This window comes from Colobus angolensis, unplaced genomic scaffold (genome assembly GCF_000951035.1).
Source record: "Colobus angolensis palliatus isolate OR3802 unplaced genomic scaffold, Cang.pa_1.0 Scaffold344, whole genome shotgun sequence".
In the NCBI taxonomy this organism is placed as follows: Eukaryota; Metazoa; Chordata; class Mammalia; order Primates; family Cercopithecidae; genus Colobus; species Colobus angolensis.
Window position 1 is genome coordinate 2,282,455 of NW_012116755.1, and position 16,611 is coordinate 2,299,065.

Consider the following 16,611-nt stretch of genomic DNA (forward strand, 5'->3'; position numbering starts at 1 on the left):
TTTTAGTGTTTAACTAAAGGAGAAGGAAGAGTTTGTAACAACAACAACAACAACAACAACATCAACAGCAACAAAAACCCATGCTGAAAAAAGTGCTTTCTCAGTTAAATGGGATAAATCTTAAAGTTGGGAAACTACTAAAAACAATAAAAATTTAAAACTGCATTTTGCTAAGGGTATAGAGTAAGTAACAACAACAACAACAACAACAAAAATGACAAACCAGAAACACTAAAATGTGTTTGCATGTGAAAGAATCATCATGTTAATTTACATCAAAGAACATCGTATTTGTTTATCTTAATGCTTGGCATAGTTAGGTTTTAAGGTTTTAAAAATATTTTTGAATTTATTATTAAACAATAGGAACATACTGTACAGAATATTTCAAAATTGCTATCAAGAAAACGAGTACAAATTTTACCTAGCAATATAGATTTCTTATCAACATACCTTTTTTCCTCACTGGTATCAAACTGACAAAGGTGTAGGGAGAAAGTAATTGAATGGTTTCTGAAGGACACACTAGCCCTTTAGCCAAGAGTTCTGCTTCTGAATTATATAGAACATCTTGGTCTGCAGACAATGGAATGGATTTTTGGAGAGAGTGTCAATTTAGGGCTAAAGAAATACAGGGTGAGAATGAAGCCCTCAACAAAAGCTCCAAAAGGGCACAGACACTGGTAAATGACCTAAATATGGAGAGAGAGGTGAGGAGAAAATACATAGTAAATGCTGGCTTGTTATTGCATTTTCTTCTCTCCCTTCTCTGATCCATTCATCTTCTTAAGACTGCCTTCTGTGTCCTTTTGCAGGGAAATTATCTTACCCTTTAACATTTGTTTCTTCAGTATTTTAAAAAAAGCCTATAATAAAAATAATAAATTCAAGGCTATTACTAAAAGCCTGAATAAAAATAATAACAAGCCCTATGCTCCAATCAGTAAACTCGTTTTTTGGAATAAAATCTTCATTTGTGGAAGTGGAATGATGTCTCTTAGTAGACAGTGTTCATTTAGGGTGTGATACTCTTACTTTTAGAAGCAGGAAAAATTACTAAATATTAATATGTGAAAAGTAAGGACTTTCCTTCTGAGGGATTATTGCTTTATGGACTTGACTTTGTTTCTCCTTACAGGATGTCACTGCCTTACACAACTGTGGATATGATGCCCAGTTTCTGATGATTTGTCCAAAATCGTCTGAGAAAACCAGGCCAATACAAATACAGTAAAATCTCTTGAAAATACAATTAATTCTTACAGATCCACATAAATAAAGTCCAACCTGAAGTCTGATAGGTGATTTTATGTTGACTGTGTCTTTTAAAAAGTGTTCTTATTTAACATAAAATGTAAAATAATATTCTGGAAACAAGTATAAATATTACATTTATTCTGAGTCCAGATACTTTCTGAACTGTAGAAGTGCAGGATGGATTTGACTTATTCATTAGTAATACAGACTCACAAAATGTTATGCTGCAAAAAACGCTGAACCTCCTCTGATAAATGGTCTTTAAGATGGAGAGACTGAGGAAGTTACCTCAATGTTCATGTTCACTGCTGTAAATTTTCCTTATAATTGGTAAACACTACCCATAATAGATAGAATTCACATTTTCAATGAATTCATAGTTTATCATCAAATAGAGTAAATGAATTAAGATTTCATTTTTAAAAATAAAGAGACATATTTATTTGTAATAACTATCTTTTTTTGGTAATAACTATCTTTAATAATGCTATTATTTATTTTTACCCATGGGGAATGCATAAGTACAAACAGTGTTAGCTTCTTTAACATTTATTAAAAAGATAGACTCTTTATACTAATGCAGAAGGATAAGCCTCTTCTTCCCACTCTAAAAATCTCTTCTTTGCTGTAAAGAATTCTCGGTGCATGTGAGCTAAGACTCTGGAGCACTCAGTAGAGAGGCATGTGGGATGACCAGAAAGAATCACTAGGTTTTCTCTGTTTTCAATTAGCTGAAAATAGGAACTCTAGTTCTAAATATTAGAAGTCTAAATATTAGAAAAATAAGGAGAGGGGATATGACAAAATGCTTCAGAATACATGCCTGAGGTGAGACTGCTTGTATGTTTGTGTGTGGCAGCTTCCAGATGAAATCTTCAGTTTTAATCTTCAGGTTCATATCTGGAGATATAAATTAAGAACACAATGTCAGGATATCTTTTGTTGTTGTTATTACCAAATAAGTTTACTTGAAGCAGTGGCACTATATTTCTCACTTCAAATTACTGCCATGATAGAAGTTGGACACATTCAACTTTGTTTTGATGGTGACTCAGAGGGAATTTTTACATCAGGTAGGAGGATAGGCCAGATCACTGCTAAGACTCCAAGTCTCTATATTTGGCATTTAGACCTGTGATAACTTCATATAATTAACCTCAATCATCACATTGACAAGAATAGTTGATATGATTATATGAGTAAAAGTTTAGCAAATCTACTTCTCTAAGGACAAATCTCACCTTGAATTCCCTTTCTAGCTCTGCTCCCCTGGAACTCTGATAAAGGTAAATGTCAACTCAGTTTCCAGGCAAAACATCTGATGACCACATCTGGACCTGGAGGACTATGAATAACTATAAATACGTGGTGGGAGCCACCCCTTTAGGTTTCCCCCTGTGCAATAAGTTCTTTTAACTGGACATGCTCTTAACTGGGCATCATGTGACAGCTACAAGAGACGCTAAGCCTATGTAGAACATGGACTTCTAAGCTGGCTATGACACCCATCTGCATGAATCTCATTCTCTCCAACTTGAACTGTCACTTAGGGGAACAGTAAGACCAGTTCTTCGACTGCTTAGAGTATACCACTGAGGAGAAGAGAACTGCCTAATACTGCCCTGTAAGCTTGCTGTGTTTCCTGTCTGACATCCTGCTAAGTGGATCCATTGCCAAGAGGAGCTTACTGTAGGCCTGTGTGAGTCTAAAGGCCTAGATGAACCTAAAAAGAAGCCCTGGTGGGCATTATAGATAAGGTCAGGCTGGAGCTCCTCCAGTTTCCTTAAATGAAGCCTTCTGGACTAAATGATCCAGCAACTACCACCAGCTTGACTTCTCTGGAACAAGCTTAGATTTAACAGAGAACAAACATCAATCCAGAGAGAGAAATCCAAGGCGGGATCAGTGTGGCTTACTGTGCCAGTCTTTTCCTCAGATCTTTGATTTGGTCATTCTTCTTGGTAAGAATCTCTTTCATGTTTCGATAAGCTGCTGTTTGCTGAAATTTCTTTTCTAATTCCTGCTTAGTAAAAAATGTCAGCCCATTACTAAAAAAATAGTTAAGGAAAGAGATAACAAACGTGATAAAAATATGTAGTTTTTTTGTTTGAATTTTACTAATATTTTGCTAATGATTTTCTAATTTCCTTAAAAGACACATTTATATAAAATTAAGACTATCCAAAGTTTAAACATATATTCTTTCAAATGAGAAGCCATAAAATAGTAACATTTTCCCAAGTACAGTATTGGTAAATAACTCAAGGCCTGGATATGAGAAATCTATTTGAAACATTACACTAATTTTCCAGTAAAATAAGCACACTTTTTTCCCAAGTCCCAAAGTAGTGTATTTTAGCAAAAGGATTTTTAATTTAAATTTTAGTTCCCATATTCTTTTTTCCATTTTTTATATGAACAAATTTTTCATTTCTTTATAGAGAAATTGCTATGTTGGCTAGGCTGGTCTCGAATTCCTGGCCTCAAGCAATCCTCCCCTCTTGGCCTCCCAAAATGCTGGGATTACAGGCATATTCTTAAGAGTCTATTCCCCAAAGTGAAGAATCTAGCTCTCTACATATTTTATATAAATTATGACGAAAGTATACAAATCCTTAAAAAAAAACCGGTCCCCCATCCCTCTGCAGGCTGTGGGAAGAAGGAGCAGAAGAGCAACATGGTTGGATGTAGGGCAGGATTCAAGCCACCTACAGAGGAGCATTTCACCATGCCATAGAGGGAGAGGAGATATCTTATTATCACAGATATTTTAGTACCAAAGATGGAAGAATATCAGTGCCTGGAAATGATTAATCTTTAGAACATATTGGCTAATATCTTGAGAAAAAATAATCTGAATTTGCAGCTGTCCAATGTTTATCTTAGTCACATGTATTCCTCTCTACTGTGTGTATCAGTTAATTGGACATTAACAGACAAATCCCTTAAACATGGTCTTCTGACCTTTTCAGCCATGTGCAGCTGCTCCTGAACCCTGAGTAGGTCGTGCTTGGCTGTCGCCAGATTCTCCTCCAGTGACTTCTGGTTTTCTGTCTTGTCATTAAGTGTCTTCTGAAACTCACTCTTTAAAGCAGTGACAGTGTTTTCCAAGTTACTCAAGTCTTGGGCCTTTATAAAATCCTATGAAAAATAAATGCATGCATGTAATTTCATGTTGATATTCTAAAAATAACTGTTTTAGAATGGTGATTCAACATCATAGGAGATGAAAAAAATGATGTATGTAGTGTGTGCATGTCAGCCTCCCTTGCCAGCCTAGGTTAAGTGCCAGCCCCTGCAGAATCACCAGCAGGCCAGTCCACTGTCAGCCCCGGGTGTGTGGTGTCTTGCACACAGCTGACACTCCGTAGCCACTGAATTCCAAATACATAAAATATGATGTGTGAACTGCTGGTATTTCAATCCAAGATGTGTGTACCAGGGTTGAGATGGCAAATAGGTTTCATTTTGAAAAGCCAAGTTTAAAAAAATCCTCAAAGAGGTCTGAATTCTAAAAAATGATAGAATATAATTTATACCAAAAACTTAATAGACATACGTTTTAGTCATTATTTACAAGGAAATAATATGAGAACCCAATTACTGATTACATGGTTTTCTAAATTTTTAAGATTTTAAGTTTTTTATATTAATATGTACATTTTTGCATACGTTTGACAACTACAGCATAAGACAAGCACTGGATCTTCTCTCTTCCTGGATCTTGTTTTTGACTGGGTAAGATTCACGACAGAAAAAACATTTGTATTGATAAGACAGTAAAATCATCTACAGTTCGTTAATATGTGGATGAAGAAATACTTAGCACTTTCGGCCGGGAGCAGTAGCTCATGCCTGTAATTCCAATAATTTAGGAGGCCAAGGTAGGAGGACTGCTTGAGCCCAGGAAATTGAGACCAGCCTGTGCAACAAAGCAAGACCCCATCTCTACAAAAATATAAAAAATTAGCTAGGCATGATGGCACGTGCCTGTGGTCCCAACCACTTGGGAGGCTGAGGTGGGAGGATCGCTTGAGCCTGTGAGGTCAAGGTTGTAGTGAGCCATGGTTGCACCACCACACTCCAGCCTGGGCGAGAGAATAAGGCCCTATCTCCAAAAAAAGTACTTTCAACAAAAGAAAAAAAAAATCTTTCCTCATTTTCAAAACCTGGTCTTTAAAAAAAGATTTTATTTCATTGCAACTAATAAAAGCATGTATTCACTGGTTGTTCTTGTGTCCAGAATCTTATAGTAAAATTGGAGCAAAGCCCCAAAAAGCTTTTAAACAAATTCATCATCCAAATGTGTTTGCAATTGTTTGACTTATGAGGAATTATAAAGCTGTTCTGGAACATTCGTGTTTTTATAAATCTATTGTCCTTGGCATATAATGGTTGAAAATCATTAGCTATATAAGAAGTATCCTCCTATTTTAAAAATATCTACAGATAAAATGGTTCAATGTCTGAGATTTGCTTCAAAAAAACATGGCGGGTGGGAAGAAAAAGAGGTACAAATGAAACCAGACTGGCCATGCATTGGTAACCGCTAAATAGAATGATGAGTGCATGGGGGTTCACGATACTATTCTCTCTACTTTTGCGTATATTTGAAATTTTTCATAGAGAAAAGATTAGCAAAAGCCTAGTGAAGCAGATTTTGGGATTGTTTACCAGACATTTGCAATGAGAGTATGACCACTAGAAAAGCCAGTGCTGCACTGAATATTTACCCAAATGGTCCTGCTCATAGGAAATCATACTGTAGCATGCACACTCAACAGAAAGGCCACAGGAGACAGACTGTACATACAATGACTTCCCACAGGCAGAGTGACATTCAGTCATTACATTCAGACAAGCGTGAAGAACTACAACACTGGATTTCATTGTATTCTATATTGCCGGTGGGTACAGATGCATTTGCATATTCATAATCATTTTGTCACACTCATCAAAGGCAAACTTAAGTAATGTTCAGTATAATTAAACCCAAATATAAACCAATTAAAAACTTTTCTTCATTTCCTTTCCCCTCCACTGTAATTGGATGTCAACGTGAGAGGGGAAAACTTTAAAAAAAAAAAAGAATATCTTGCAGGCCAAGAAAATTGCAGGAAGGAAATGGCGAGGACATCTTGCATGCCAGGGCAACTGCAGATGTGTGAGCTATGTACTGTCCCCTCTGCCCTGGAGGATACAGAGGGAAGGCCACTGGTTCTCGCCAGGCGTCTCAACACAGGACAATAGAGGCATTCATCTCAGGGAGTGCAAGGGGTGGGGTATAGTGAGCAGTAACTAAGACTTAATTTTAAGTTTATAACTTCATTCTACTTAGAAAATGTGAAAAAGGTAGCTAAAACTTGTTTCACCTTTTGATTTCCTTGATCAAGCTGTAAATCTTGCAGTGCTTTTTCTAGTTTTGACTTTTCATCCAGTGCATTTGTAGCCTGTAGTGAAGTTTAAACAAAACACTTTCAGTATTTAGTCTGTAGGCAGTTCAATAATTGTGTGAAAACATTTCTCAGTTACCTGTATTTCAATGGTCTTCAACCTTGACTTCAATTTCTCATTCTCTTCTTGAAGTCTTAAAATTTCCTTGTGAGTAAATTCAAGTTTTATTATATCAACCAAAATATTTTAATATTTGAAATTATTACTTGTTTCACTTAAAAATCTAATTTTAAAATTTAATTTAAATTACATAACAGCTCAAAAATGCACTACTGATATTTTGGTAATATCCCAATTTCATCCAGCCTATCAGCCTCAGTATCTGTGAGTCAGCTTTGGCTCTAAGACATCTAGTTTCTTTTCTTTCAACATCTTTCCTCTTTCAGTCCTCTGTTTTCAAGTCTTTTCCAAAGACCCCCTTCCCTGCTATCTCTCTCCCAGTTGGTCCTGCAAATCCTGGGTCTATTCTCTGCCTACACTGCACACTGTTGCCCCTTATCCTGAGAACTCCATCATTTCAGTACCATGCTCAAGCCCACAGATGCTTCTGACTGAGTTGAGGCCAAACACCTTTACTCTTATACAGCTCAAACATTCGAATCACCTGTGTCATTTTTCACTAGGCTCCAACAAACACATCAGCCCAGTCAGAGAGCACTGCACTCTGTTCCAAGTCATGCTGCCTCCTACCTGACCACTGCCTGTTCTGTTCACCTGCCCAACACACTCATTTCTCCTTCCTCTACAATTTAATTGGTCTTCACCCTTCAAGGCCCAGCTTAGGTATTCCCTTAGCCAAGAGTCTGTTCTCACCTACTCTCATCCACATACAACTAAGTCTTCTCTGCTACCCAGTGTGACACCTGTAGCACACAGGAGAGGATTCTCTGGTCTCTATTTCTAGAACATCGGTTCTACCTTCCCAATGAAACTATTACATTTTTGGCCGGGCACAGTGGCTTACGCCTGTAATCCCAGCACTTTGGGAGGCTGAGGTGGGCGGATCACGAGGTCAGGAGATTGAGACCATCCTGGCTAACACGGTGAAATCCCGTCTCTACTAAAATACAAAAAATGAGCCAGGCGTGGTGGCGGGCACTACTTGGAGGCTGAGGCAGAAGAATGGTGTGAACCTGGGAGGCAGAGCTTGCAGTGAGCCTAGATTGCACCACTGCACTCCAGCCTGGGTGACGGAGCAAGACTCTCTCTCTCAAAAAAAAAAAAAAAAACCTATTACATTTTTGAGGGCAATGGAGCATGTATTACACTGCTTTTTATCTCCAATAACATCTAGCATAATGTTGAGAATACAAGGGTCATGAAAAATAGCTGAAATCTGAAATGCTTCAAAATCAGAAACTTTCTGAGTGCTGACATGATGCTCAAAGAAAATGCTCATTGGAGCATTTCAGATTTCAGATTTTTGGATTTGGGATGCTCAACTGGGGTCTGTATAATGCAAATATTCAAAAATCTGAAATCTAAAACACTTTTGGTCGCAAGGATAAGGGATACTCAACCTGTGCTGATAATTTTGTTTGTTTGGGGAGCCGCGGTGGCTCAGGCCGGTTGCCCTGGCACTCGGGGAGGCGAGGCTACACGTTCGAGGCCAACCTGGTCAACATTGATTGATAATTTTGTTTGTTTGTTTGAGATGGAGTCTCACTCTATCGCCCAGGCTGGAGTGCAGTGGCGTGATCTCAGCTCACTGCAACCTCTGCCTCCTGGGTTCAGGTAATTCTCCTGCCTCAGCCTCCCAAGTAGCTGTGACTACAAGCGCATACCACCACACCCGGCTAATTGATAAATAATTTTTATAAACTTAAAAACCCTTTTCCTTGTTACCGTAGATCACAAACTTTAAATGTCCATCAATAAACGCTGTCCAAAATTTCATGCTCTTCACTTTACCTTGAAAAGGTGTGATCAGGAGCTACTTCAGGCTCTCTAGAAGGTTAAGTATGCCCTCTTCTGGCCCATGGGGTACCATCAAGTAAAACTACTGTAATGGACTATTTATGCTCAGAGGACCTGAATCAAACCTTCCACTTCTGTTTCTCTACCCTAGGCAATGAGAGGACAGAATTAGAGGCTTTCCATTTCTCCAAATAATAACATTACCTTGTTTAGGAGTTCTGCTGTTCCACCTTCATTAAGTGGAGCAAGTTTTGGCTTTGTGATATCTAAGATGGGCTGAAACAAAATAAAGAAACCAAACTGAAATCACCACAGAATAAAGCATGTATAATCATTGAAAACTTGCACTTTGCAAGTCGAAAATACTATATACAAACATACCCACTGGGATGTCAGTTCCATAGGTGTGGAAATTTCTGTTGGTTTCATCCTTTGTTATTCACAGTGCCTAGGATATGTCTGTCCTACAGTGCCCAACACATGTTAGAGATAAAAATAAAACCCATCTTCCCAGTATCTTTTAAAAAATATAGATAGAAGGAAAATGAGGGAAGAAAGGAGGAAAGGAAGGAGCTCAAAGCCAGATCTGATATAGAGCCTAGCATCTAGAAACTAGAATTTTAACTTGTGGGAGTTGAAACAGTGATTTCTACATGAACCTTAGACTCTGTGAAAAACAGTAATATTGATGAAGATCTAGGCAAGTATACTACAGATAAACAATAACTTGGCACAAACAATACAGTAGTTTAGTAATATGTATTAAAAATAAAATAATTCATGCCCTCTGATCCAGAAATTTCTTAGCCAGAAATATGACCCAAAGGAATAATAGGAAAGTGTTTTGCAAGTGTATGTACATAGATTCATCTCAGCAGTATTTACCCAACAATGGAGCATTTATGGTGTGTCTGTGAAATAGAATGGTAAGTGGTCATTCCAATTAATGAGAATGATTAGAAAGAGAAGTAGATAACTATTAGTATTGTCTCCCTTTGTCAGATGAGTAAAATGAAGTTCAGCTACCTCAGATAACCTGCTCAAGGTAACACAGCCAGGAAGTCAGAGCCAGGATGTGTACCCAGGTGTGGCTGACCCAAGATAGAGCCTGTGCTCTGCATCTTCTGAGCAGAGTATTTATGAGTGGGATTGACACTGAACTCAGGGATTATGTGTATGTGTAGGCCATCACAGACAAGAGAAGTTTTTCATAGTTACTCCCAAAACATTTTTTCTTTTGCCTGAAGATATGAGAGACAATTTTTGAATTTTACTCTTGAATTGAATGCTTTTCCTTAAGAGGTGCAAGTTCTCAGTTTTGATCTCTGAATTCTTTGAGTGACTTGAGGATTTTAAATACTGGCTATTAAGATATGGATTTAGAATGACCAAAAAGTTACCTTTTTGTTTGAAGATGTAATCTCTGCTTTTTCAAATTCTGCAACTTGTTCTAATAATTCTCTTGAAGACAAAAGCAAAGATAATAATTATTCATTTAAAATAGTTTTATACCGCACACAAGAAGAGTAAAATCACTGGTACCAACCCATTACATGCCAGAGAGAACAGAGCAAGGTGGACCAAACTTCACCATATCAAAAATGTTAGTTGCAAATGGTTGAGAACCTAAACCACATGGACTCAAATGTAATCATCCACAGCACCTGGCACTTTGCACCTAGTAGGTATGCAACATCTACTGCTAGAAATAAACTACAATGCTAATACAAATATGAGGGAAATTTATAGTCAACTTTGTATTCTTGAGGTGCTATGAGGAGATTGTTTTATTACATAATATGTATTGTTAGTTAGTAGGTGTTCAAAAAAGACAAACTGATTCTTAATAAAGTAGCCTCAGAAAAATGAAAATAGTCCATAGTAACTACTGAAAAAGAGTATCACAAATTCCTAGGAAAGACAGATAGTGGGGCTGTGCCATCTGAAGATTTGCAAAGGCCAATGAGAAGTGACTATACACAAGCTTAAAGCGTTAACAGCAGTCAGCTTCTAAGCTTCTTAAAGCGCCCCCTTCTCAGAGTTTTCTCACCAGTCACCTACTGACAGTGGCAGAAGTTGAGTGATTTTCCTCCCCTGCTCCCAGGTTGTCCTCAGCATTTTTCAGCACTCTGCATGTGAACTGATGTGCTGTGACTGTGCTTAGAGTAGTTCACGGGGCTTGGTGGTCAGTCCTTCCTGATTTCTGGCATGCCTTCTCTTAAAATGAGTTTCAACTTCACCAGTTTTACCATATTTTTTGAATTTGAGCTCTTGATGTCCATATTATAAGCTTTTTTTGTATTTTATATTTCCTATTTTAAAGTTAATAAATGTATACTTTTAAATTCAATTATTTAGAAAACTTCCAATGCTACTGGATTGAATTGATGGTATTTATTGTATTTGAACTGACTTTTCAACTGCCTCATAATCTTTATTTCTTAGTTGACCAATCTATAAAGACTGATGGTAATACTGACCAAGCTAATAAAAATGCAGCAAAAAATAATTAATGATAGCCTGAAAAGCAATTTCATAAATCTCAATGGCCTTTGTAATACCTAGGAACAGTAGAAACAAAGAACTTTTAAAAGGGCACTTAGTGGTACCCAAGAGATCACTCAGTGACTCAATACTTTGCTGTTACCCTACCCAAATTTTCTCACACACCAGCCCCAAGAAAATATGCAGCAAAGATATTCACTAACTTTTAAGATTATGCTTGGGCCACTACTGTCACATTTGCAAGTTCAACTTTTATTACCGGTTTTCAAGTTCAGAGATGTCTGTCTGTAGCTTCAGATACCACTTCTCAGCTTGTGCAAACAGCTGTCGCAGAAGTAACACATTGGTATAGGCAGTGTTGATGAGCTCAGATTCCACCTCGCTATGAACCACAGCTTGCAATCCACTGAGAACTTCAGAGACTTCATCTATGGTGAAGGTCTCCTCCACCAGCCTAAAAAACAACCATGATCCAAAACTTACGGATAAACAACAAAAAAAATCTACAAAATACAACAAAATTAAGAAACCCACATTCATGCAATCTAAGAAATTCAAAGATTACAGTGAAAATCTCTCTGGGAAGTATCTTCTTTATTAATAAACATTGAACATAATTTAAACTCAATTAACTTTTGACATCTATTCAAATGATTAAATTGTGCACATCCTTTAAAATGCTCAAACACATTCCCCAAACCATCATCTACTTTTTTCTTTAACTTTTTAGTATTAAATGTCTTATTTCAAACTCCACTGAAATCAGTCTTATTACATTTAATAATTTCAAAAGTAACCTGGAAGGCATAGTCTCATTTCTTTCTAATATTTCTCTAGCATTTTAATAACTGTATGAACTATTCACAGGTTAGTAAATGTCTATGGGAAATAAACGGTAATTATATATTGCTTCTCTTTGCATTCTTGAGACCCAAAAGAATAATAATAATAAAAAAAAAACTAGCTTATCTTAAAGTTCCACTGAACACTCCACAAAAATGAATATCATAATCAACAATAGCATTAGAAATCTACTCTAAGGGCAAGGCATGGTGGCTCACACCTGTAATCCCAGCACTTTGGGAGGCAGAGGCAGGTGGATCACTTGAGGTCAGGAGTTCGAGACCAACGTGGCCAACACAGCAAAAACTCTTCTCTACTAAAAATACAAAAAATTACCTGGGTATGGTGGTGCGTGCCTGTAATCTTAGCTACTTGGGAGGCTGAGGCAGGAGAACTGCTTGAAACCAGAAGGTGGAGGTTGCAGTGAGCCGACATTGTGCCACCGCACTCCAGCCTGAGTGACAGCACGAGACTCTGTCTCAAAAAAAAAAAAAAAAAACAAAACAAACAAACAAAAAAAACTACTCTCACATAGAGAATGCTTGGGTTGGAAGAGAACTTTGGTGCCATCTTCTACAAGCCCCTAACTTTACAGATAGGAACACAGGTTTGAAGAGTGGAGATGACTTGCCTATGGTCACATTGGTGGTGACTAAACCCCACAATCATCTTCAACAATGGTGCTGGGCAAAGGATTCATGCCCAACAGCTGAATCCTTGAAAAAGCTTCCATGTGTGCCTTCTAGTTTCAATGACAGTATCACAGTAACACAGTCCTCTCCTCTCCCTACCTCTACCCTCCAAAGTCTCTTCTCCCGCAGACTCTCAGCAGATGAAGGGCAACTACCCCAACCTCAGCTTTATTTTCTTCCTACTTCCAAAAAGACACCATCAAGCAAGACCCAGTTACACTAAAGCATTATCATAGTTAAACTTGAGTTAATAGTATTTGTTTTATAATTCTTTAATGTTTCATCTAGCCAGAATTTAGTCCTTCTCAAAAAACCAAAACATTTTTTTACAAAAATCCTTATTAAAATATTAATAATCTTTCTATAATCTTTAATAGAACATATGTTCTTGCCAATTAAATTGTTGCTTTCATCTGCTGGGGGTTAGGAAACCAGATTACCAGATGAGTTTAATGGGCTGAATGGTCTAAGGCTGATGGCTTCTAATACTGACACATTCATGGTTTTATGGCAGCTGGAGCTCACTTGGAGGTTGTTTTCACTTATGTCTGACTTGACATTCATCTCTTGCTACAAATCAACTATGGTTCAACTATTATTATCTCATGGTGGAAATCAACTAACAATTTTGGTACTAGTCAGCATTATGATTTCCTGCTGTTTTCCTCTCTTCTAATTATTCAGTATGAAACACAGACGTGTTTTCTCACTAATTTCCATGTCTTACAGCTCTAACCATTTAATTAATAACTCAAGTAATTAAAGTTCTGGAATCTTTAATACAACCAGCCAATCACTAATCCACAAACCCTTGGCAAATTCCTGACTACCCTTCTGAAGCTCTGGCATCCTGTAATTATCACGTGCATTTCTGATAATAGACTCATTGCTTCCACCACGATACAACTTCTTTTGTTTCCTGTATCCACGAGGCTTAGTGTAGTTGCTCTTAGCAAATAATTGATCATGATGAATCCCAGAAATTGACTGACATCTGCTATGGCACCCCCATACTGGCTACCAGAAAGAATCCATGTTCCTATTTGGTTTGCTTAGAGTCCTCCTCTGATACCTGCTCTCCTTGAGGTCTTGGAAGCAGGAATCTACAGTTTTGAGTCTCAAGCCTCTCTTTGAACGAGCAAAACGCATATAATTAATAACTTCATTTTGATGGTGCTCATTTAGGCCCAACTCTGCCTGAAAAAGAAAGAGGTAATTTAATTGTTAGTCTTGAAGAACTGATCAAAGAGCCAACAATGAAAATGCATAAGATATTCTGTGGTCGAGACTGCTAGATCTCCGTCAAATTCTATTCTTCCCTTCTTCCTGGCTGCATGGCTGCCCAGCTAGATGACACTTCCGTGCGCTCCTTGCAATCAAGTCACTGCTGGCTACTTCTCAGCAATGAATGTTGTGGTCTAGTTCCAAAGACCTGGCCTTAAGATATGGGGTGTACCTCTGCCACTCCCTGTTTCTCTGAAACCTGGAAGAGGTGGTGACTTGACTGAATCATGCAGACAACATCAACGCCCTAGAGGCTGGGGGAGCCACGAGATGAAAGGGGCCCACATCTCTACCTCATGGAGAGACACTGACCATGTCACTGAACTGAGATGAGCAGTAAGATGGCTGTTAAGTGAGAGAGAAATAAACTTCTGTATTCTTCAAGCCACTTAACCTTACAGCAAAAAATAGCAACTCTGTTATAGCAGCTTAACCCTTACCCCCATTAAATACAGCTTTAACAAGTATATTTGATTTGGAAAGAACCACTAATTGGTCTGTACTTTAAACCAGATGACAGCTTGACAGATATTTAAGAGGCAAGCCCAAGGAGGTAGGGCTAGCACCCAAAGAATAGAGCAGGTCAGCAGTCAGCTAAGGGCAAGGCATCATCCATGTTAGTTGGATTTGTAATTAAGCAGCTGATGAGTTTTACAAAGCAGTTTAGGTGGCATAAGTCTTTAAGGTCTGGAGGATAGAATGGAGACAGCAAGAGTTGAAGGGAAGCGAAAGGGAAATCTATAAGGTAACCAAGTGCAACAGGTTACAGCTGCATATGCACCTGAGTTGTGACTAACAAGACAGATTTCTATTACGCACTGAAAGTAATTGACTACCTACATTAGAGACAATATTATCTCTGATAGTCACACATCAATATGCGCAAGAATATCCCACAATTTAGAAATATCACAAAACAATGTCACAATTTTCTAAAAACAAAGCACAAATACAGATTCTTAATCATTATTCATTGTCTATAGTATAAATTTACACTCTTTGCTCCTCAAAACCTCCCAAATTCTTTCTCTTACCCTGTTTCCCAGGATTCTACTAAATGAACACTCTACTTTAGCCACACTAGTCTGTTCATCAGTCCTGAAACATGACTTAAAATTTCCTGCCTTGACTTCCACTCATGTTACTCTGATCCTAAAGTATCTCTCCCCATTCCTATTCGAGAATCTGAATCCTACCCAGTGGTGTGATGGTAAGTATTTAACAGCAGGTTTTCTAGGTAGGGGGGTCCTGATTTGTAGCACTGCTGATTTCCATGGCATAAATACTTCCATCATGGCTGATTTCAAGCCACTAATATAATGTCACTGAATGAAGAGGTGAGAAGAAATGCATAAAATTGGCTCTCAGCAGCCAGTACACACAAGCTCCACCACATCACTGAATTCCTACCCACCCTTCACGGCCTAACCTGTTTCACCTACTCTGTGCCACCTCCCAATATGCCCTCAGTAACTCTATAGATATGTCTTCCTCCAAAAGCTAGCATATATAATCTCTGCTACTTCTTTGGTACCGTCACAGGCTGATTACTACCTTGTATTATTGATTATCTTTTTTTTCAGGTTTTGCTCCTCCAAGTAGATTGTAAACTCTATGAGGGCATGAACCATTTCTTATAATGCACAACACCTAGCATGGTGCCTTGTGCCAGCAGGTGGCCAGTTCCTGTCTGTTCATTCCTTTCCCTCCTTTCAAGGAAAGTTAAGACTGTCCTAGGACCAAGAAGGAAAAATTACTCAAACTGAGAGGGGTAAATGACAGAAAACTTCCTTTAAAATGGATTGGAATGAAGAAAGAGGGTAAAGGTGGACAGCTGAGTTCAAAAGGAAAAACAGCATCAGCCTAGGAAATGCCTATTCACAAACCTTTACTTCCACACACATATGTATCTATGTCAAATCTTAGAGAGGAAATGGAATAGGTAGATGTGTGGTATAACAGACAAAGCACTGGATTAGAAACCAGGTTTAGTTCTAGCTATGCAACTATCTACCTTGGTTTAACAGTCTGTTACCAAGTCACTTAACCCCAATGACATTAGTTTTACTGTCTGTTAAATGAGAGGTAGATATGACGATCAGTCCTAAAATGGTTAGAAACAATGGGAGGTATCCAAGTGGGGAAGTCAGAATTTGTTTGCATTTTGTTGTAGAAATATTCTGTTAAAATAATAATAAAAAGAGCTGAAAACATATAGCAAGAACTACTGCCAGAGGATTGCCAAGCTAGTGTCTTGAAATTGTAGCATAAATTGTGTATGTGTGTTTAGGGGGAAGGAGATAGAAGAGGAGTGGGTAAAGTACCAGAAATGGTTCCCTGTTCTTTTTTTTTTTTTTTGAGGCGGAGTCTCGCTCTGTCGCCCGGACTGGAGTGCAGTGGCCGGATCTCAGCTCACTGCAAGCTCCGCCTCCCGGGTTTACGCCATTCTCCTGCCTCAGCCTCCGGAGTAGCTGGGACTACAGGCGCCCGCCACCTCGCCCGGCTAGTTTTTGTATTTTTAGTAGAGACGGGGTTTCACCGTGTTAGCCAGGATGGTCTCGATCTCCTGACCTCGTGATCCGCCCGTCTCGGCCTCCCAAAGTGCTGGGATTACAGGCTTGAGCCACCGCGCCCGGCCAGTTCCCTGTTCTTAACCATG

General features: G+C 38.3%; 1 protein-coding gene across 2 annotated transcripts in view; it reads right to left on the minus strand.

Annotated features, from left to right (window-relative positions):
* Positions 1-1,368: 1,368 nt before the first annotated feature.
* LZTFL1 (leucine zipper transcription factor-like 1) overlaps positions 1,369-16,611 on the minus strand; it is a 94,789-nt gene continuing 79,546 nt past the window's right edge. The window contains exons 2-10 of one of the 2 annotated variants that reach the window (XM_011952666.1): positions 13,741-13,865; positions 11,393-11,587; positions 10,029-10,089; positions 8,833-8,904; positions 6,790-6,855; positions 6,630-6,707; positions 4,222-4,398; positions 3,174-3,277; positions 1,369-2,157 (exon numbers count right to left, since the gene is read on the minus strand). In XM_011952666.1, the coding sequence (XP_011808056.1) occupies positions 2,139-2,157; positions 3,174-3,277; positions 4,222-4,398; positions 6,630-6,707; positions 6,790-6,855; positions 8,833-8,904; positions 10,029-10,089; positions 11,393-11,587; positions 13,741-13,865 (897 nt within the window). In that variant the 3' untranslated portion in view covers positions 1,369-2,138. The remainder of the gene's footprint in view (positions 2,158-3,173; positions 3,278-4,221; positions 4,399-6,629; positions 6,708-6,789; positions 6,856-8,832; positions 8,905-10,028; positions 10,090-11,392; positions 11,588-13,740; positions 13,866-16,611) is intronic. The other variant, XM_011952667.1, reaches the window with a different exon arrangement.